At 44.9% G+C, this 23,723-nt stretch overlaps 1 protein-coding gene across 1 annotated transcript in view; it reads right to left on the reverse strand.

Moving 5' to 3' along the window:
• The window catches only part of PAH (phenylalanine hydroxylase), an 80,566-nt gene that overhangs the window by 43,280 nt on the left and 13,563 nt on the right, over positions 1–23,723 (reverse strand). The window contains exon 3 of the mRNA XM_038558862.1: positions 13,356–13,539. Within this exon, the coding sequence (XP_038414790.1) occupies positions 13,356–13,539 (184 nt within the window). The remainder of the gene's footprint in view (positions 1–13,355; positions 13,540–23,723) is intronic.

Genomic DNA, 23,723 nt, shown 5'->3' on the forward strand with positions numbered 1-23,723 from the left:
TGGTAGGCTTTTTTTAAGTTACATGTAGAGGGGATACCTTGCTTTATTTGTTTTTCCCTGTCTGGTTTATTTCACTTAGCACCTTGGAAAATAATTTTAGAACATATTCCCCAGTATAATCTCTTTCCTGAAGATTTTCTCTGAATTATCTCAAAATTTACCTCCCTCCCCTCCATGATGGTATAGTAGCATGATTCCTGGTGGTTTTCTTTTCTTTATTTATTTATTCATGAAAGACACAAAGAGAGAGGCAGAGACACAGGCAGAGGGAGAAGCAGGCTCCCTGTGGGGAGCCCAATGTGGGACTTGATCCTGGGACCCAGGGGTCCACCCTAAGCCGAAGGCAGATGCTCAACCACTGAGCCACCCAGGTGTCCCCTATGGTTTTCTTTAGTAGAAGAGTATTGCATGTAACCTCTGAATATAAATTAGATGAAACCAGAGCTGTTCTGTTCCAAGCCAGGATAAGCCCACAAGACTCCCCTCGTGATCCCACCTTCCCATCACATGTCTCCCTCCCAAGGGCTCCCAGGCATCATCCTGGAAGAATCTTTTGAGGCCAAAGCCAGTGTGAAAGTCACTGATGAAGAAAAATGGAGTCAAGCCATTTAGGATTTGATGGTGCCCCATAGTAGGTAAAGAATCTGCAGACTTGTTTTTTGGAGCTGCCCTAGTAGGGAGAGGGGATGATGCACAAGCCAGTGTGGCCTATGGGGAAGAAGACACAGGTGGGGTGCAATGGTCCCAGGAATGGGGGGGAGACTAGGACACCCTATAAGGTGCATGAGGCCAGGACCTGTGCGTGAGCACACTGTGGTTCAGGTGCTCGGGGAGGAGAGGGAATGAAGGGGGTAGGGAGAAGGGATGGAGGAAGGAAGAGGGAGCTCTGGTCATGCTGACTCCATGGCGCTCACGACAGCAACCATCCCTGGGGCGTCAGGTCTGGTCCAGTTGGCAGTTTCTAAAGAATCTCTAAAACAAGGAAAGCGTCAGGATTCTCCTGTACAGATGAAATCCTGCAGCCCTGAAAGCCTACGAGACCCGACCTGTTGAAGTCACACAAGATGTTAAGTGAGTGGTGGCTCCAGGGAAACTAAGTCACAGAGCTTAGGGAGACCTGGGGACAAAGAGGAGGGGAGCGGCCGGGGCGGCGCCAAGGCCCCCAGTGCTCCCCCAGAAATGAGACTTTCTTTCTTTCTTTCTTTCTTTCTTTCTTTCTTTCTTTCTTTCTTATACATTTTTTATTGGAGTTCGATTTGCCAACATAGAGCATAACACCCAGTGCTCATCCTGTCAAGTGCCCCCCTCACTCCCTGTCACCCAGTCACCCTGCCCCCCCACCCCGCCCACCTCCCCTTCCACTACCCCTTGTTCCTTTCCCAGAGTTAGGAATCTCTCATGCTGTGTCACCCTCACTGATGTTTCCCACTCATTTTCTCTCCTTTCCCCTTTATTCCCTTTCACTATTTTTTATATTCCCCAAATGAATGAGACCATACAATGTTCCGGAGAAGAACAAACATTACATGAAATGAGGTTTAGAGCAAGAGCAAGCTTCACTTCGTTGCCTTGTAGTCAGCAAGGTCTGGCTCGGAATCCAGGCTGCATCCTCGGCTCTCGAGCCTCAGTCCTAACTGTGAAGATGGCCATAATGGCAACATCAATAGGAAGAGAAGCAGGTGATTTTTCGAGGCCTCACCGTGCGCTGCCACCGCACTTACCATTTTGGTGGGATAGCTCTTTTATTTTATTTTACATTTTTTAAAATTTAAATCCAATTTGCCAGCGTACAGTTTAAGACCCAGTGCTCATCCCTCCAGGTATCTCTCAATGCGAGCGTTACCGCGAGGACGCAGGACATTGCAGGCAAAGGGCGCTGCTTCTGTCTGTCCGCGGTCCGTAGGTCCCTAGGTCCGTAGGTCCGGGCGGGTCAGGCAGGTCTTTGGGATCCGCGGGGCCAGGCGCAGGCGGACGGGGAAGCGCATGCGAGCCATCTAGTGACCAGACTGCGGAAGTGCCACCTGTGCTCGCCGTCACCTGTGCTCGCCGTCCGCGCCCCAGGCGGGCAGCCCGCGCACCGCGGTGCGGTTTCCACTGCACTAACCGCGGTCCCTCCAGAGCCCTGCTCCATCCATAGGAGGCACAAAACCGTCGGCCGCCGCCGTGAGCGATGACAACCGCCACCGAGCGCTGTTCTGAACGGTTAACTCGCCAGGCGGGCATTGGCGGTGTCCGCAGGCCACAAACGGGGGCGTAGAGAGGTCAAGTGGCAGACCCAACGCAGGGTTCCTCCGTAGGAAAAGGGGTGCCCGGATTCGCACTCAGGCCTGGGCGACCCAGTGCTTCCCTGCTGACCACGTACGCATCCCGCCAGTGTGGGGCGTTGGAGCGGCTGTGGCTGGCCTCCCGAGCCTCATGCCCACGGCCCTCAGCCTGGAGGCCTCTTCTCAAGGCTGGACCCTGCAGCAGGATTCCGGCAGAGTCTTATCGGGCCTCATGTGGTACCAGGCACCGTCCTAGACCCATCACGGGAGCCACCTTGCCTGACCCGCACAGCCACCCAGGCCCGGGTGTCCTCACTGTTCCCATTTTACAGATGAGCACACGGAGCCACCAGGATGATTCTTTCCGTCCGTGGGCCTCTGGAGGCCCGACTGCTGCACTCTGGACTCTGCGATGACCGTGTCCAGCTCACCTGACATGGCACCTGGCTCCCCACTTGGTCTCTTGGACTTTTCCCCAGGCTTTTCTTTCTTCCTGAGTCCGTCACTTCTTTGCCTTGTACAGCGGAGCTCAGTTGTCAGCCCTGAAAACGAGGTCTCTTCCTTACTGGGGTTTGGAAGGACCTGAGACAGGACACCCTATTGTCTTCAAGTAGGGCTCAGGGTCCCCCCGAGACCACCCCAGCTTCTCCCAATGTCAGCACCCCATCAGCTCCCCACCAGGGCACCCTTTCCCCACCCAGCATGTCTCTTCCCTGGGAATCGGTCCATGATTCCAGCAGGTGCCGCCGCCCCCAGGGACAGGCCTCGCCAGCCTCGTCTTGCTGCCCCCCTTCTGATTCAGGACACCCCTCACCCTGTCAGAGAGGTGCCCCAAACACATCTCCGGAGGCACAGGATGTGAGGGGGTCCCAACCCTGTGGGGCTTTCATTCTAGTGGGGGGGTGACAGGAGAGAAGCAGTAAGTACCTGGAAACAGGTAACAGGGCAGGAGGCTCCTCACGGACACAGTGGCGGGAGAAGACAGGCAGCGAGGGGGACCCTGGTTCATGCATCACCTGTGACCCCGGGCCCCGGGGCGAGGGTCTGGGCCTGACACTGGCCTGCTCACCGTAGCTCAGGGCGTCTGGGGCAGCCTGGGTCCATCCTGAGTCCACAGCTACCTACCTCCCTTTACCTCAGGGAAGGTCAGTCAGTTGAGCGCCACCAAGACTGTGGCACAGAGCTGGCCTCCTGAGGCTGCTGTGCTGTCCCTATACTCAGCACCGGGCACCCAGAGTGGATTACTGACTCTCTTCGTGCCTCGGTCTTCCTAGCTGTGAAATGGGGATGATGGTAGCTCCCTGCAGCCCTGCTTCATTGGAACAATCTAAGGTAAAAGGAGGGGATACGTGGGGTTCACCAGCAACCGCACAGGCCCGTAGTGAGTACTGCTATTGTTCACCTGTGAACTCCTGGAATTTTTTTTTTTACTCTGCCCTTAGCTCAGAGAGCAGAGTAGGAAGTCTTCCAGCAAGACTAGAAAGTCTGTGGCTTATTTTGTTATGTAACTGAGCAAGTATTTTATCTCTCAGAGCCTGAGTGGATTTTTTAAAAGATTTTTTATGTATTTATTCATAAGAGACACAGAGAGAGGCAAATACACAGGCAGAGGGAGAAGTAGGCTTCCTGCTGGGAGCCTGATGTGGGACTTGATCCCAGGACTCGGGGATCACTCCCTGAGCTAGAGGCAAAAGCTCCACCGCTGAGCCACACGGGTGTCCCAGAGCCTGACTTTTTATTCCCAATAGGGATTAGAATATCTCTCGATATTACTGCACTTTTGCATGTCACAGCAAATGTGACACATCCCAGTGCAGTGACTGGGTCCACAGTAAGTGCTTATCTGCATCAACCATTAAGGTGCAAAGACTTTCATGATGATGATAAAAAGGAAGATAAAGGAGGAAGAGGAAGAAGGGGGGGGCGCGGACTGGAGTCAGAAGCTGGGCTGCAGTCCAGCTCTGATATGAGCAGACTCCCCAGCCTGGGCCTCCGTTTCCACCTTCTTTACACCTGGGGTACTGCCATAAATCCCTCTGGATTTTGTCTTTGAGCCCCACAGGAATGTCTGTTAAAGGCTGAGGCTGTCCAGAGGGGAAATACATGAAAATACTCTTGCAGTTCCACCAGTGTGTCCACCCTGCTTGCTTCCAGAACGACAGCCTCCGTGTTCCTTCCCATCCCATTTCCCTTTCTTCTCTCACCCAGGGAGAAACGCGATGCACCCATTCAGAGGTAGGTGCGGGCCTCCCCCTACTCAACACTAGAGGGCAGCAGAACCAGCATATTTTCTGCTCTGGGAAGGTTTGGTTTTGTTTTCTCCTCCAAAGGGAGAACACGAGTTGGACCCCATGACTTCGTTTAGATCTCTAGATGGAAAAGAGAAAAAAAAAAAATCAAAGATAAGGTCGCAGAACTCAAAGGACTTACGTCTCGGCAAAGAGGAGACAGTTAGAAGCAGCCCACAGAGCCCAAGGCCTTGACACAGAGGCTGTGAGGATCTCGCAGGCAGTCCTGCAAGGCTGTGGGGCGCCCACCTGCACCCTTGGGGCCTTGTCGCCACCCAGAAAAGGCCCAGTACACAGCCAGTCTGCACAAGTGGCTTACCGTGCAGACTTCAGAGCTGAACTGCCTGGGTCCACATCCTGCCTCTGCTACTTGGTGGCTTTGGGACTTTGAGCAAACTACTTAACCTCTTTGCCCTCCAGGGTCCTGTTGGTAAAATGACTATGATAACAGGGTGCACTCGGTTAGAGGAACGAACGCATGAATCATGCTTAGTGCTGTGTATGGCACACGCAAGTGCTTTGTATGTATTTGGATTTATCATCATCCTTATTGTCATTGTAGGAGGCCCACTGACAAGGAATGATGGTTCTGGTTCGCTCTCCAGGCAGCAGCTCAGCCCTACCTTTGGACTCATTCTCCTGTCCCCTCTCCAGACCTCACCTGAGGTTAAAGTATCATCTCCCAGAGGTCGCTGGGTAAAGCCTATGTGTCATCTGCGGGAGAAGGAAGCCTCCAGGCAGGCCTCACAACTAAGAGAAAGGGTCTCCCAGCCAAGCCCTTGGATAGCAGGACGGAGCTTAAGGAAATGAGACCCGAGAGGCAGGTTCTGGCTGTTGGCAATGGGGGACGCGAGGTCCTTTTCAGCAAGGCTGTGAAGCAAGCAGTGTGGACACTGCAGAGGACCCCATACAGCACAGGACCAAGCCTTGACATATTTATATGAAGCCTGCACTTTTTTTTTTTTTTACAGTCTGTTGCATTTAATTATTTCAACATTACGCATGTATTTATATGCATATATCATACATCTCGTATATGCAGGCAGGTATGTGTCTCAAGAGTTAGGAGAGGCAGAGCCACTGCATGTTTCTGTGGCTACAGATCCATATTTATTTCTATGAAGCTGCAAGACCATTAATCTCTTGTGTGATGCCAGAGCTTGAAGTCCCCAGGGCTGGAGACAGAAGGGAAGGCCAATGTACAACACAGGGGACCAAAGGTGGGCCCCCTCAAGGATGGGCAGATGGCTAGTTTTCAGAGAACAGCGGAACAGCGGAAGCCTATGGTTGGTAGACACGAGTCCTTCTTGCCACCTCCACCTTGATGAAGCAGGTGTCCCGCAGAAGCAGGGCCCTTTCATCTGTAGCTGAAGACACTCACATGGCCTCAGAGCTGGAGAGGCTGAGGGGACCCAGGGCAGGTGAAGTGGCTGCAGGCCCAGCTGCAGAGCCTACACCTCATCCTGTGCAAATGCTGTGCACACCCCAGGCTTGAAGCTGGCAGATCTGTGTCCAACTTTCCTGTCTCTCACCCACAAACTCTGTAACTCTGAGCAAATTACTAAATTCCTGAGACTCTGGCTTCCCCTCTATGAAATGGGTGAGGCAGCCAATCCCTGCCCTGCTTCCTTGGTTGGGGTGAGAATTAACCTACCCACAGTAGGTCCATCTGCCATCCTTATACTTGAATCTCACGAAGAAAACCCAGGGACACTTCTCTGCTTAAGTACGGTCCCAGAGACCGCTGGTGGCAGGGTTGGAGTTCATACTTGTGTCCCTAACCTCTATACCAAATATTACAATTACCGTTTTTTTTTTCCTTTGAAGTTAATTTTTTGAGGACTTAGGATGCAACAGATACTGTGCTAAGTGCATTACTTCCATGGTCTGTTTTAATTCTTGAAGCAATGCTAGGGGGTAGATGTGATTCTTTGCTTTATTAATGAGCAAACTGAGGCTCAAAGAAGGGAAGGGACTTGTTCAAGACCACTGAGCTCACTACAGAATGAGGACTCTGCTGCGCAGGCTTAGAATAAGGTGAGAGGTCGCAGGCGGGTGATTTTAGATTCCTGATCTCTCAGCTGGAGATGGAAAGGGGGCCATGAACTAGAGCAGGAATCTAAAGCTCTGGAAGAAAATCCCTAAGACAGCCCTGTGTCCTCCTCATCTCCCATTCCAAGACCACCTGGAGCTAAGGGTAGAAGCTTTTTAACAGCAAAGTTCTCAGCTCCTCGGAGACACCTTCACATTTCCTTTCTCTTCTTCAGTGGCAGTGGCGGGCCTCTCCCCCGCCCACCCCTGGCAGAGTGCTGGGAATAGAGACTGACCCCAATGACCCAGGCCTTCATCTTGAAAACTTAAATCAGATTAGCTCATTAATGACCTTTGCAAATATCTCCACGGTGGGCTGGCCTCTGTGGGCCCCTTGACCGCCTCACCGGCCACTAGGCTCGGCGTTAATGAATGACTCGGGCAGGCTGGTACAACAGAGGCCCTCTGTGAAGCCAGAGGCACTGGAGGGGGACAGATCATTAATAAATATTGATTTGGCTCCGAGGGAAGCAGCCTGCAAGAGAGCTGGCCCTGGACACCCACGTCGTGGTCTCATTAAGTCGGGGTCAACTGCTCAGCCCGGACGCCAAGGGGTGGCTGGCTCAGGAGCGCTCCTGAGCAAGAGGCCCCACAGGCCTGGTGGGAGCCTGCTTCCTGACCAATGGGTCAGAGAAGGCCTATTAAGTTTATAACAGTTCAAGGAGCAGGCTGAGTGTTCTGGTGAACCCCCTCCCTTCACCAGACAGACGTCCATCAGCCCCAGGGTCTAGTCAATGAGGCACCCAGCCTTCCCCCCGACTTCTGCCTCCAGCCTGTCTTAGGGAGAGCAATAAATCCTCCTTTCCTAGACCCAAAATAGAAGGGTGTTCCCATCCTGTCTTCCCAGGCTCCTGGATGTCTCCTCTGAGGCAATGGCCTCCAGCCTCACAGAGAAACTCCCCAAAAAGGAAAAGGGTAGTGTGCCAACATCCTGCAGGATGAAGACTTTTGAGGGTTTTATTTTTCTCTTCTAAGGAGCCTCTGCTTTTTTTCCAGAGAAGGAATGCCTCTCAGGAGGGTCTTGGCAAGATCGGGTGAACCAAGTGTTCCTGCCTCCTCCTAGACAGAGCAGAGGAGTGGTAAGTTCAGGGCTCACTTTCATCAGTGATATGACAGACCGATCATGTGATCTCTCCATTCATATGTTAAAATAATAGTGAAAAAAATAAGAATGAAAATCAAACGAATGAAAGCACCTTAGCATGAAGTAAAGAGGTAAAATGTGTTGAAATAAATCAATGATGGAATGGATGAATGGGAATGTGTGATATCATGAATAAGTAAAAAAATGACACACAGCATCCTTTTTCCAATTATCATCCTAAACTGACACTATCCTCCCAATATCCTTTGGAAGATGTCACGTATCTTATAAACAAATATACTAGCAACTTGCCCACTGTATCCCCAGATACTGAATTCTGGTTCCTGAAAGCTTACACTGCACTCAGTCTGAGCACCTGCCACTTACAGTCTTAGATCTTTAGATCAGAGTTATGGCCGATCTAAAGCCTCTTGCTTATCATGTCTGTGTCTCTCCAGGTGTCCCTCCCTGATCCTGCTCCCCCTTCTCCCTACCATGCCTGAGGCTGGCTTCTGTGTGCCTAAGTGCCCCTGATGCAAACCACGCTTCCCTATTCCTACAGATATCATGCCACCTAGGAGCTACCTACTAGATAATAAGGCACATGGGTCTAGGCACCATGAGTATCTTTGTTCCTACTGCATCCCTATCCTGTGGTTGACACTGGGTTGGTGCTCAGTGATGAATGATTAACTGAATTAGGGTATAGATATGAATGAAAGAGTGGAAGATGGCAAAGCCAACCATGGTTAGTGAAAGAGAAAGAAACCCTCAAGAGTTAGGATTTTAATAGGTAGGAGCCACATAATTTATAAAATACTAAAGATTTGGGTATCATGGCCAAATGCTACAAATATTTTGAAGAGAATTCAAACAAACAAACCAAAAAGGAGGATACTGTTTTGGGTAATGGGTATTGTCAGAATGGTAAGGAAGAGGAGAAGAAAAGAAAGAAGGAAGCAAGAACAGAGGGAGGTAGTGAAGAAGGAAGGGAACCTGCAGGAGAAGCTGGCCTTCTGTCTCTTAGACTAGTGCTATTTCCAACATGACGCACAGCCAAGTGGTTAAGGGGAAGCATCAAAATCGTGTTCACAGGAAGTAATGTTTGGAAATGATAGGTCATTCCCAGAGCCCCTCCCCCCCACATCATCCCACACATGAACTAGTCTCTCTGGCTGCCAGGGGAGGCTGGACCCAGCCAGGGTGTGTCTGCCATCAACTCTAAATCATTACCCTTGGTCAGTGCCCCTACCCGTGCAGCTCATGGTGTCAAGTAGCCTGATGGTGGGCTGGTGTTGTAGGTCATAGAGCCCCTCCCTACTGAGGCCTGAAGATGTTTAAGTTCAAGGGCTACTCAACTCAAGCAAGTTCAATCCATCAAATGCCATAACCTTCAGGCTATCTTCCATGATCTTCCCCATAAGCCCTAAAAAGTGGCCAAGTCAGTCTTAGATCTATCTTACATATGAGGAAGAAGAGGTAATGAGGTCACTCAGCTGTCAGAGGGTCAGATAGGATTCAAATCTAGCTGGCAGTACACAGAATAGGAGTCCAAACCCTAAGTCTTGACTCTTACGTTCATGGCCCTTTCTGAGTGGCTATCATGTGCTCCCTCAATCCAACATGAATGGCAAACCAACGTTGTTACAATCATCTCATATTTTCTTATCACCTCCTTCAACCGAGGGAACACACTTGTCACACAGAGAAAAGGTATTTGACGGGGTAAACTGGAATGGCCACGTGGATTGTGGAGTCTCCACTGTCCCAAATGAGCACTGTGTCTCATTTCCTAATATTGAAAATGAGAATAGTGGCATCTGCTTGCTCTAGTTATCTGAGATGACTGTGGTGAAGCTTAAATATCTAACAGGAAAGAATTCTGAAAACACTGGATTTGGCAGCCAAATGAGGGATCCCTCTTATAGAGAGACTGCTTATAAATTTATGATTTTCCTTAGCTCGGAGCCATGTGATCTGGCAAATGGACTGGGTTTGCCCGGATCTTTGCTCACCAGCAAATAGAGCTGACTCTCATAGACTGTGAGGTAGCAAGCCCCATACCAACCACACCAAGAGGCTCCGTTTCCAACTCTGGGCTTGGTACACACCCCCCTGCTTTGGCTTATCCTCTTAGCCGAGGGTCTGCTTGTGTCCATAAGGCTTTCTGCTGAAACAGAAGTTTAATCCCCAGCTGTCATGACTTAGGACAACATCCACACACCCAGCAAGCATCCAGGTAGACTGAAAAAGGCTGTCAATCCTTTTACAAACATGCAGATCCTTGGTCTCCTGCAGACCCAGAGCCACGTGCACCTTCAGCACTGAGAGATGTCACTGGGGCAAAGTGAAACACACAAGAGAAGATGTGGAACCAAGAAGAGGACAAAGGGAAGAGGGCAGCAAGAATGGAAGCACAGAGGAAGGGAGAGAGGAAAGATAGGCACGGGTGGCCCAGCCATCTGGAGCCCCTACAGCCCTAAGCAGCTTTTCTCTAAGGGTCCTCACCTCCTTGGGAACCATGACCTCTTTGAAACTCACGCATGTGTACCATCTTGCCCACAACCCCAGGGGCTTTTCAGGCTCCTCCAAGGAATTCTATCCTTCCTCTCCCCATAACTTCTCTGAAGCCTCAGCCTTCTCAGCGCCCTGCCCATCCTGGCAGTACTGCTGGAGCAGCAAGGGGGCCGGAAGACAGGGGCGGGGGGTGGGGTGGGAAGGAGAAAGGAATGAGTGTAATGATGCTGCTCTTGTCTCTTCACAATAACTTTTTCCCTTAAATCATTGCTTCAGGAATTGATACAAATAAAAAAGACAAAATCCTAAGTGCTCCCAGGCCAGACAGATAGAAACACAGATAAACAGACAGAAAGATGAATAAATATATAAACAGCCCTTCCACTCCCCACAGAAAATATAGTCATACTGGCACTTTGGACTCCCTTTGCCTCTACCGCAGGACTCTTATAATTACCACAACTTGAACAAAATCCACCAGATGTCCATTTGCTCTTGGAAAATAGCTCCAATTGGATACATTTCTCAAAAGGTGATAATCCTAGACCTCTGTCTAGCCAAGACATTCTGTCCGTCTGCTTCTCCTGCCTGCAATCTGCCTCCATGTAGGGATTTTCCATCCCCCCTCTAAGCGTAATGTCATGCAGAAGACTCAAAGGGAAAGGTAAAAGGATTAGTAGATTGATCGATGGAAGATATTAATGCTCTTTCATGTTGGGTAGAAGAAGGCTTTGAGGTCCTCAGGAGAGAGGGTAGCAAGAGAATAGACCTCAAGTATTCAAAAGACTCTCTGGATTAAAATCCTATTAAAGTCACATCAGCTCCTCCAGGAGGCATTTTAGAAGGTTGAGGTTTCTTTAACATGTCACCATAATTAACCTTCCCTTAAGCTGTTTTGGGTGGGGAACTTTAGCAATTAAGAAACTGAAAACTTTCATTTTCTATCACCCACATGGCCTTTTGAATGGTTTAAAAATGAGAGTGGAAAGTGGTTTAGCCTAATTGATTCAAGGGGTTCAGATCTCCCACTTCAACCTGCTGTCAGACTCACTCCTGAGATCTGAGCCCCTCAAAAGAAAGGGCACTTTGTCGAGTGAAAGAATCAAAGGTTCAGGTCTACCATGATGCTTTTCTTCCTCTAATCATTCTCCCACTGAGTTCCATGGAAAGAACAACTCTGCAAAGGGATGGTTGTTTTGCCTATAAAGATCTGTTTCTGGGCCCACACTCCAGTTCACTAAACTGAGAAATCCAAAGAGCCACCCTTCTCTGCAGTGGCATGACAGTACTGTTTCAGAACTGTGGGCACCCTGAGCCACTATTTTGTTCTGAGGACACGGGAGTCCAGAAGCTGTGTCAGATAGGGGCAGCCAGTAGGCACTGGGATGACCAACAACCTGAATAAATAAAATGAGACACGTGTTGTTTTCAAGGGTTAGACCTACCAGTGTTGTCTTCACCAGCTCAAATGTCAACTGTTTCAAATGTCAACACTCTGCCAGATTCCATCACTTTGCCCTCATCATAACACCTGTTCCTAGACTATATTCACCGGGGTGTCTTGTTGCCCTTGCAGCCTCCAAAAGGGTAGTATTGAGACTTTCTCCCCCCAGCTCCTACCGCGATGTATGCTGCACCGGGGTGGCTTGACACAGGCTTACCCACAACCACACAGAGTTTACTCTGTGCCTGAAGGCAAGTCATGGCCTCTGATTTTTTACAATGAAATATTAAGGAGTCTGTTGGGCTGTAGGACCTTTGAGGTCATCTGCCAGTTCTCAGACTCTCAGAAAAAGTTGTTGTGTACAGGTTGGCTTTTCATGACTCCTGTGCTTGGGTCATGATTTATCATAACAATGATGATAATGGTAAGAATAGAGAAATCTATTAAATTCTTAAACAGACTCTACAGGGTTCCCAATGTTCCACCAGTGTTATTTCATCAATCCTACAAGGTAGATTCTTGTTACTCCCATTTGATGCAGTGGGAGATCGTGGAGGTCAGTCATTTGCCCAAAGTCACACCAAGTGTAGTACTCTCTGGTTCCGGACCTCTGGAGTCCTAACTATTTTTGCACATCTCCATTAAGAACCTCTTTTCTGAGCCTCCAGTTCAGGCTACCCGCCCTTCAGCTGATCTACATACATCTTTCCTGGCTCCCCAAGGAGCTGCCTGTCTGCTCAATTGCTTTGATTTCCTACCCCAGGACCCCAGCTGGCCTAGCCTCCACCTGCTCCAAGCAGAGGCAGAGTTTGCCCCAAGATCCGGCAGGCCCTTTGTCCTGAGGGCCTGCAGCTCCTGTTGCGAGCAGGTGGCCGGAACAGCAAGAGAAGGCGGTCATCAGCAAAGCAGCTTGGGAGGTGGAAGGAAAGGAAGGCAAATAAGGGTTGATCTGAGGAGGAATTCCAAGTGCTTGCCCCTCAATGACCTGAGCCCGTGTGCTTGGCTCTCCACACTCTGCAGGGGCAAAATCCAGGAATAAACTTTCCTTGTCTTGGTGATAGCCATAGGAGGACAAGGGCAGGAAGAGAAGAGATCTGCTGGGAAGGCCTTGGGGGTATCTTTTAGAAAATGTTTCAATGGCCTGTGCAAAGGGAAGACCCACATCTTTCCTCATTTTAAGACATCTCTGCCAATTAGAATGTTATTTTCAGCTACAGAGCTTGAAACCCCCTTGATCCAAAGTCTTCACTGTTTGGGGGGAAAAAAAAACTTTCGATTTTACAGTAGAAAAAAGTGTGTTTTGATTATTTTTTTGGGGAAAAAACAGTTCATCTCAGCAATCACACTCCTAAGTACCCAAAGGAGCTAAAAACTCATGTCCACACAAAAACCTGCACATGAATGTTCATAATAGCTTTATTCATGATTGCTAAAATTTAAAATATATAAAATTGCAGCAAGAGAAAGAAAATTATTAATATAAGAAATAACTATCTTGAAGAAGTGAAAAAAAATATTAAATGTCTAAAATGTGCTACGTACTCCTCTAGGTCCCTAACATACCTTCTGTAGCTTAATCCCCTGCAGTGGTAGATATTATTTTTTCTAGTATTTTTTTTGATGAGAATGTCGAGTTGCTTGTGTTGTAGAATCCCTCTGTTTCTTACCTGTGTCTTTCTTCTTATCCCGGGAAAGCTCATGAACAGTGGCACCAATGTCATGCCTCAAGATCTTGATGATGTTTCCCAGGACTGGCATACTACGTTTATCCAGATAGGTAAAAAATTCATACTCATCTTTCTTTAAGCGAGAAGGTCTGGATTCAATGTGGGTCAGGTTTATATCATTCTCCTAGAAAAGAGAATAGGGAGTGTGAAGGAGAAAATCACTGGAATTAACACAGACAAATACACGAAACTAGGGTGGTGTCTGGGTGGCTCAGTTGGTTAAGCATCCAACTATGATCTCAGCTCAGGTCTTGATCTCAAGTCATGAGTTTAAGCCCAACATTGGGCTCCATGCCCAGGATAGAGCCTACTTGAAACACAAGCACACACACACACACACACACACAACCAAAGTAAAACAACACAATAAAACACAGAGAAAGGAGGAACAGGATATATATATATATATATATATATATATATATATATATATATATATATAAAGAAGGAAGTCCTTAAAGTATTGAAAGTTGTTTACTTTTCCTTACAAAACCAAGCAACAAAAGTGGGGGAAATAGTGCAAATGCTACAGAATTTAATCACATGTAAATCAGCTAAAGGCCTAGAGTTGCAAACCTAAGACTTTGGTTTGGTTCATATATCTAGGGAAGCAGTTGTCAAAAATGTTTACATAGGGAAACCTTGTTTCCCAAATGAAATCCTCTAGAATCTCAATAATAATAGTATCTCAGTAAGTTAATAACACAGAAGCAACATTGCCCAGCTTAAATAGAGTCCCCAGGAGTCAGGCTTATTGGGTTTATATCAAAGTTCTCATATGGATTATAAGATTAAACAATTTACTTTCATGTTTCTAAAGCTCCCTTTTCCTGTCTGTAATTTGGTGATATTAATGATACCTGCTTCATAAATTTGTTGGGAGCATTGGTAGAGATGATGTATACATACCCTCGGATACATGGTAAATGCTCAATGAAAATTAGCTAGTATAGCTACCATTCATATTTTTATACAATTACTTTTCACTCAGATTATGCAAAAAATATATGTTGTATCTTCCAGGTACTGATCAACCCAGGTGGTTGATATATATCAGTGAAAAAAACAGACCCAAGATAGTTTCCTTTACAAAGCTTACATTTAAGTTGTGGGAGATAAATAACAAACAAAAGATAACTGATTTCTGTATTATTTTGTAATGGTTATGATAAAACAAGGCCAAGGGGAAAAACACAAAGCAGAGCAAGTGAAGGTTATAGCCAGTCCTGGGGGAAAGCAAGGACAAGCTGCAGTACTAAATAGGGTAGACACACAAGGCCTAATTGAGATGGGAAGATTCATGTATATGTGGGTTTTATTAAGTGCCAAAAACAAAAAAAAATACAATACTATAGCTCCTCAACTTTAGTGTCTTTGGCTGGTGATGTTTCAGCTATCATCAATTTTGTCATGAAAAAAATCATTTATGTATTTTGATTCTCAAATTTAAATGCATGGTAGTCATCTGCTTCTCATTCAGAAAGTCTGATTTCATTGACAGAGCCATTCTTTGTGAGGAAAGCCAAGAATATGCTCTATAGTTTCTTAAAACAAATAAATGATAGAGGTTGTCCCAAACATTTAAATGAACAAAATGTACCCTGAAAAGAAATCTAACTCGACTAATTCTAAAATTCCAAAAAATGAAATTCATCAATATTATAGTTCAGGAAGTATATCTTTTTTTTAAGAGGAGGGAGGGACAGAGGGAGAGGGAAAGAGAATCTCAGGCAGGCTCCACATCCAGTGTGGAGCCCGACACAGGGCTTATTCTTACTACCCCGAGATCATGACCTGAGCCAAAATCACTCAAGTAGGACACTTAACCAACTAAGCCATCCAGGTGCTCCAGGAAGTGCATTTTCTCCTTGATTGTTAAGGGCATACAGTTGAAGAGAAAACATGGATAATTAAAATGATGACATCTTTTAATTTTGATTATCACTTCATAGTTTAGAATTATGTTCTGTGAGTAGGTTAAGTTGTAAAACATGAAATCAGAGATGATGGTGCTTTGCCAGAAGTGGCCAGAAAGTTACTGGTATTCTGACCTTGTTCAATGCCTTCCCTGTCAGGGATACAGTGAGGATTCTACAAACATCAGCTTTTATCATTATTATTTACTTATGTGCAAAGCACTAAAAATGAAAACCCCTGAGTATAGCAAACACAATAATAAGTAACCTCACACAGGTATTCTTGCCACACTCTCTTCTGCATAATCCCCAAGGGCACATGATGGAACCATTGTTTATGGGCACCAACTGCAGAAATACACCCTTGACAGTGATGACTAGGTAGCCCAATGTGAGGGTCCCAACTAAAGAGAGAAAAAGTATGTGGAGGAGGTAAGATCAGAGAGATAACAGTTGCTCTGAAGCTTTCCAGACAAACAGAGGTAATTTCCTAAACAAAGCAAAGACCAATGTCATCCTTCTTGGCTCAGATAGAAAGAGAAGGGGTAAGTTCCACCTGCTATTTACCTAAGGTGAAAGTTTAAAGGAAGAAATAATAAATTCCTGCCTCATGTAGAGCAGAAAATACAGCAAGGCCATGAACCAAGAGTGGACACACCTCTGGCATGCTCATTGGCAAGAGTACAGCTGGTGGTGTAAGGGATGAGAAAGGTGGGAGGTGGCAAAAAGCCTGGAAGACAGACTGGTGGTTGTGTTCAACATCCACACTCCATCCTTCACAAAAGCACTTCCAGAGAGAAGCCTCTTACTTTAGGAATAGCCATAAAACAACATATGCCCCATGACTCAGTTTTTATAATTCTGGAGATCTAACTTATGGGGAAAAAAATTCACCAAAATTTATAAACTAATTAAACTCCCACAATAGGGGAATGATTAGGAGAATTATAGTGGAATCACTCAATGGAGATGTGCCACCAATGAAAAGCAAGTAACATTCACAAATCAGTCAACGCTATATACCATTAACACATTAACAAAACAAAGGATTAAAATCACACAGTCATCTCAATAGACACAGAAAAATCAACTTGACAAAATATAACATCCGTTTATGACAAAAGCTCTCAACTAAACAGACATAAAAGGGACATACCTCAACATAATAAAGGCCATATATGAGAAACTCACAGCTAACTTCATACTCAACAGTGAAAAGCTGAAATTTTTTGCTCTAAGACCAAGAACAAAACAAAACATGGAAGCCCTAGCCACAGCAATTGGACAAGAAAAAAAAAATAAAAGGCATCCAAATTGGAAAGGAAAAGGTAAACCTATCACCCTTTGCACATGTCATGATACAACGTATAGAAAGCCCTAAAGACTCCACCAAAAAACTACTAGAACTAGTAAAAAAAAAAAAAAATTCAGTAAAACTGTGGAAGAGGAAATAAACATGCAAAAATCAGTTGTGTTTCTATACACTAATAATGAGGTATCAGGAATAAAAATTAAGAAACCAATCCCATTTACAATTACCTCAAGCAGAATAAAATACTTAGGAATAAATTTAACCAGGATGTGAAAAACCTATACATTGTAAGACAGTGATGAAAGAAATTGAAGAAGTCACAAATAAATGGAAAGGTATACTGTGCTCATGAATTGGAAGAACTAACATTGTTAAAATGCCCACACTACCCAAAGCACTCAACAGATTCAATACAATCCCCATCAAAATTCCAAAGACATTTTTCACAGATCTAGAACAATGAATCCTAAAATTTGTATGGAACTACAAAAGACCATAAGTAGCCAAAGAAATTGAGAAAGAAGAACAAAACTGGAAATATTACATGCCTTGATTTCAAATGATACTACAAAGCCATAGTCATCAAAATAGTATGGTACTGGTACGAAAACAACCCATAGATCCTAAGTTAAGAGTCTCTTATAGTTTGTCTCCCTCTCTGATTTCATCTTATTTTATTTCCCCCTCCCTTCCTCTATGATCCTCTGTTTCTTAAATTCCACATATGAGTAACTGGGTGATTGGCACTAAGGAGGGCATATTACGTAATGAGCACCGAGTGTTAGATGCAACTGATGAATAACTGAACTCTACATCTGAAACTAATGATATGCTATACATCAATTAACTGAATTTAAATAAAATAAGATATATAAAAAATGAACACATAGGTCAATGAAATAGAAGAGAGAGCCCAGAAATAAACCCTTGCATATATGGTCAATTAATCTATGCCAAAGGAGAAAGAATATATAATGGGGAAAAGGAGAGTCTCCCTAATTAACGGTACTGGGAAAACTGGACATCTACATACAAAAGAATGAAACTAAATCACTATCTTATACATGAAAATAAATTCAAAATAAAGACTTGAATGTAAGACCTGAAACCATAAAAGTCCTAAAAAAAATAGGCAATAAGCTTTTTGACACTGGGTTTAGCAGTATTTTTTTGAACCAATCTCTTCAGGCAAGGGCAACAAAAGCTAAAATAAACAAATAGGACTAAATCAAACTGAAATGCTTTGGCATAGCAAAGGTAACCACCAAAAAAAAAAAAAAAAAAGCAACTAGGAGATAATTGCAAACCGTACATCCAATAAGTGGTTAGTATCCAAAATATATAAAGAACTTACATAACTTAATATCAAAAAACAAACACCTCAATTAAAAAATGGGCAGAGGACTTGAATAGACATTTTTTCCAAAGAAGACATACCAACAGGTACATAAAAAGATGTTGAACATCATTAATCATCAAGGAAATGTAAATCAAAACCATACTGGTCAGATTGGCTATTATCACAAAGACAAGAAATAACAAGTATTGGCAAGGATGTTGAAAAAAAGGGAACTTGGATAGCATTGGTGGGAACGTAAATTGGTGCAACCACTATGGAAAACAGTATGGAGGTTCCTCAAAAAAATAAAAACAGAACTACCATACAGTCTATCAATTCCACTTCCAGGTATTTATCTGAAAAAAGTAAAACAAAAACACCAATTTGAAGAGATGCATGCATCTCTATGTTCACTATGATAGCCAAAAATGTGCAAGCAACCTAAGTGTCCATCAGTGGGTGAATGGATAAAGAAGATGTGGTGTGTGTGTGTGTGTGTGTGTGCGTGTGTGTGTGTAGAATATTACTCAGCCATAAAAAAGAAAACTCTAAAGAAAAAAAATTGCTATTTGTACCAACATGATGGACCCAAGGTATTATGCTAAGTGAAATAAGTCAGACAGAGAAAGACAAATACCATAAGGCTTCACTTACATGAGGAATTTAAAATACTAACAACAACAACAAAAAAAAAACAAATGGAAACAGACTCATAGATACAGGAAACAAATGTTGGTTACCAGAGGAGGTAGGAGTTGGGAGGCAGGAGAAATAGATGAAGGGGATTAACAGGTGGAAGCTTCTAATTACAAAGAAAATAAGTCATGGGCATGTGATGTACAGCACAGGTTCTTTGTCAATACTATGGTAATGACTTTGGATGGTGACGATGGTAACCTGACTTCTGGTGGGGATCATTTTGAAAAATTTAAAAATATCAAATTACTATGGTGTTCACCTTAAACTGACAAGGTGTATGTCAATTTTACGTCAATTAAAATAAAAAACAAACCAAAGGGGGCACCTGGTGGCTCAGTTGGTTGAACCTCTGCCTTTGGCTGAAGTCATGATCCCGGGGTCCTGGGGGTATGTGCTTCTCCCTCTCCTTCTGGCCCTCAATCCCCACCAGTGCATGCTCTCTCCCACTCACTCTCTCTTTCTCTCTCTCTCAAACAAAAAAATAAAATCTTAAAAAAAACAAGTAACAACAACATGCATAAAGCCATGTCAGTAATCTACTCCAAAATATGTTAACAGTAGTAGTCTACAGATGATGGATTTACAGATAATTTTGTTTCCTTCTTTCTATTTTTTATCATACTTTGACTTTTCTAAAAACAACACTTATTACTTTTATAATGAAAAATTTATTTCTTAAATGGTTGCAATGACAACCACTTGGGAAAATACCCAGGATGCATATATGATAATTAAAACACATTTTAAAAAATTATGCCTGGGCCAAAAGAAAAAAAGAAAAAGACTAGAATAAAATGCATCCAAGTGAATTATTATGAGATTATGTATAACTTCTATTTAGTTGCCAAAAGCGTTATAATATCAGACTTATAATGAAAAGAGACATTTATCTTTTAAATGTGAGTGAAGTTTTCAGCTAAGGACACCCCGCCAAACTCTTTAAACTATTTCTTTCCCATTTGAATCAATTTGTTAATAAATAACTCTCAAGTTTGGCATGCAATTTCTTTACTGGAGTTTGTCCAGCTTATCAGTGTGGATCCTTAGATACCAATAATTTTGGTTGCTAAGAGAGGCTTTAGAGATGAACCTCCAAACCCAATTATGATCACAGCTACCTTTTAGTAAATTAATTTTTATTTTTAGGCAAAGGGGTCTGTGTAGGTTTACAAGTTGACCACATCACAGACATCTGAGTGAAGGCAAGGGAAGCTCGGAGAATTGTGGAAGGGAATTGTGAAGACAATTTCATGACTTGTCCAACAGAATCAACTCATAAAAGATAGCAAGGTAACACCTTAATCAGGATGGCTGAGCAGAGAGCATGGGGACTCAGAGAAAAAGAAACTGAAATGAACCTCTGATTTCAATAAGGATTAGCTAGAAACCCCTTCCTGCTCCCATCCTTGAGGAAAACTTTTCTAAATAAGGGTCTTGGTCACTAGTGAATAAAACTACAGATGCACAGAATTCACAACGGTGAAAAATGGATTTGCCCTTCTGGGTCTTTTCTGGCTTAGGGTCCATTCCTTCTTCTTCTGCTTCACTGCTGGAGAAAAGGAGAAGGGTACAGTGGGGAGAGTGGGCTTTGGAAACTAACCTGAGTTCAAGCTCTGGCTCTGCTGCTTTCCACCCTTGGACACAACAGTTGGTCCTCCTGAACTTTGGTTTATGGTTAAAATAAAGACAATAATATTACCTCGTAGCTCAGGGGGAAAATAAAAAAGGAGAAAAGCACCTCACACAATTTTGGCTTCCTTGATGGATATACAGTAAAGACTTACTATTATGCTTCGCCTCTTTCAACTTGATGTAAATATACATTCTCCAGGGAGGCAAGATGCCTTATGTTTTATGAGATGTTTCTCCCTTTTTATTTGCTTTACCCTAAATTTTTCTCAGCTTCTTTCTTTAAAGCATGTTTCAAAAAGGAGAAAGAAAAGCAGAAGGTACTTTCAGACAAGACTAGGCTGGCAAAGGAGAGTCTCTTGCACCACTACAGGCTGTTGCCTTAGAATAAACTTGAACGAAGTTAAGCTCTGGCCTATTCCAGAGGTTTCTGGGGGAAAATCAAAGATATTCACTAAGAATGTCCCAAATCGGGATCCCTGGGTGGCGCAGCAGTTTGGCGCCTGCCTTTGGCCCAGGGCGCGATCCTGGAGATCTGGGATCGAATCCCACGTTGGGCTCCCGGTGCATGGAGCCTGCTTCTCCCTCTGCCTGTGTCTCTGCCTCTCTCTCTCTCTCTCTCTCTCTCTCTCTGTGTGTGTGTGTGACTATCATAAATAAATAAAAATTTAAAAAAAAAGAATGTCCCAAATCATTGGTCTCACGTAAACTGACAGGAGCGTTCAACAACTCATTCAACCAAGCACCTTCCATGTGCCACTGTTCATGGTGCTGGGATATGTGTGAACAGGGTGGGAAAAATCCCTGCTCTTCCTGAGCTTACATTCTTGAAGCAGAAGATTAACAGTAACTATGAAAAATAAGTAGAAATATATATATTTCTACTTATTTTTAGAATAGACAATCTTCAGATTGAATGGAGAAAAATAACGCAGGAAGGAGGGATTGAATATTCTGGGGTGGGGGGGCTGCCATAAGGTGCTATTTTAAACAGGAACAGCTCAAAAAATAAGCCGATGATTTGTAAGTACAGATCTGAAGTCAACAAGAGAGAAAAGTATGAGGGAACCACAAGTGCAAGGGTCCTGCGGTAAGACAGCACACAATATGACTGAGGAAGGCCAAGCAGGCCTAGAGTGTCTGGAGCAGAATGAGCAAGAGGATGGGCAACAGGACATGAGGTGAGCCGTCACTGACAGGGACCTATGGGCCCTTCCCTGGACTTCACATTTCGCTCAGAGTGGTAATAAGAAGCTATGGAGGGTAATGAGGCAGAGAAGATACCTTTCTTGACTCACACTTTGAAAGAGGTGGTCTGTTTAAGAGTAGCCTCATGGGCCAAGGGCAGAAGCAGTCTGGAGGCCCCTGTAGTATTTGGGGTAAGAAATGATAGTTACAGGAGTAGAGAGGGGGACACAGGCATAAGGGGGACCTCTTATATGTTTTGCCCATCTTGTCCTGTGAGAGGGCCCGGAACCACCCTGGTAGAGCAATAATCTGGAAGTAAATCCACTGGGATGAATAGGAAATCAAACACCGTCAGAAAAGTGTGGGCCACACGATGAAATTGTGGCGTGAGCACCATATTTTTGCCCACCCTGCCCTGGAAAAGACTCCTCAAGTGGGTTCAAGCTGCACCATCAGCCAGATTCATGCCCTCTGGAGACCGTCCTCAGGGACACACTCTTGATCCCACTGGAAAAATCTCCGTTGTAATCTCTGGGCCTTTTCTGGCCTCTGTCTTCTCCGTCTCTGTTAGATTATCCCTTCACCTTCCCCTCATTTAGCTGGAGTTGCATCCAACTCAGGGGAGACTCCTCTCTGGGGAGAACTGGGGCCTCTTTAGAGAAAAGAACAGTTGTGTCCTTGTGTTCCTCTTCATACTTTTGCTCACCCCAAGGGTCACAAGATAGAATAGGCCCAGTTTCAGTCCAGGGCTCCCAAAGAGCAATCACAACTCATGTGATTGGGGTCATGGTACTCTTTAAATTGTCACCATGTGGGATCGAATTTCATAATAAAAGTTCAGAAAGTATATCCTGTGTTGCTCTTTCTCAGACACGTCCAGCTCTTAAGTGATTGAGCGGCTAAAACCCACACCAGTGTTCAATCTGAAGTCCTTGTAGTCAACCCTTGCCCGTGCAGGAGGGTTAGTGCTGCACCACCTGTGCGGGTGGACAATGAGAGCAACTTAAATGCCCACCAGTGGGACAGGATGCAGTACAGTCGCACATGAACACACAGCAGGGAGAACCAATGAGAACACTGAGCAGATCATCATGGCAACGTTTGTCATGCCATCATCAGGAGAGAAAGCTGCAGAATGACAGTCGTCATACAATTCCAACTTTACGAAGAGTCAAAGCTTGCAACTCTGTGCCCTACATCACTAATGGGCAGCCATATATAGCACAGTCTAAGAGGATGGGTGGGAATAATATCAGATTCAGATTAATCCCTACATCTGGGGAGGAAGCCCAGGGACTTTGGTCATTTCTTAAGCAGGGAGTGAGTTACATGGCTGTTCTTTGTATCATGATCCATATTAGGGCCTTTAAAGAAAATTTTAAGAAGTCATCTGGGTGGTAAGAACTTTTTTTTCCCCACCCCTAATGGAGCTCAAAGCTCTTCTTATTTTGATTGAAGAAGCAGTGTTCCTGTAGACATTTTACCGCTCACGACTGCTCTGGATCTACGGCCAGTGGGGTCAAGGCAACCCTCGTGATTCATTCTAGATCCTGTCCTGCTCTCCAGGCCCAGAGGTTACAGGCAGGACCTTAAAGTCCAAACTTCACATAGTAAACATGGCATATCTGCCTACATGTAACCCTGCAACCCAACCTCTGTCCCCAGGAACTCTGAGGTGGGCAGATACAAAGGATGTGAGGATTCTACGGCCTGACCGCTTGCTTATTCTCTGCCTTTAAGGGATGTGGTTCTTTGTTCTGGAATTCAGTTCCCCCCTCCTCTCTCTCCTGGCCACCCCCTTCAGGTGTCAGCTCAAACATTCCATCTGCAAGAAACCCTTCCTGGCTGACTCTGCCTTGTGGGCCCCTGAGCTTCTCTCCTTTCTGTAGGGGCAGAGAACAACCATGACTCGCCCCAGTCTCCCCAGCACCTTTACAGGATCTGTTAGCAGTGGATGCTAAAAAAAAAAACAAAAAACAAAAAACAAGAAAAACAAAAACAAAAACAAAAACAAAACATTAATTGAATGCATAAATATGAGAGGATGAGCTCACTGAATATCTGATACAGAAAAGGCACAGGTCCTCTGGGTACAGGCAGAGCATAGGATGTGAATGTGGCCAATACCGACTGGGCCTTTTCCATTTGTTTCCAAAAGCCCCGTCCATCGTGAAGACAGGAGGTGACCTCTGAAGCAGTTTTGGTTAAGTGTCTAACCTTGGGCA

This window comes from Canis lupus, chromosome 15 (genome assembly GCF_011100685.1).
Source record: "Canis lupus familiaris isolate Mischka breed German Shepherd chromosome 15, alternate assembly UU_Cfam_GSD_1.0, whole genome shotgun sequence".
NCBI classification, from domain to species: Eukaryota; Metazoa; Chordata; class Mammalia; order Carnivora; family Canidae; genus Canis; species Canis lupus.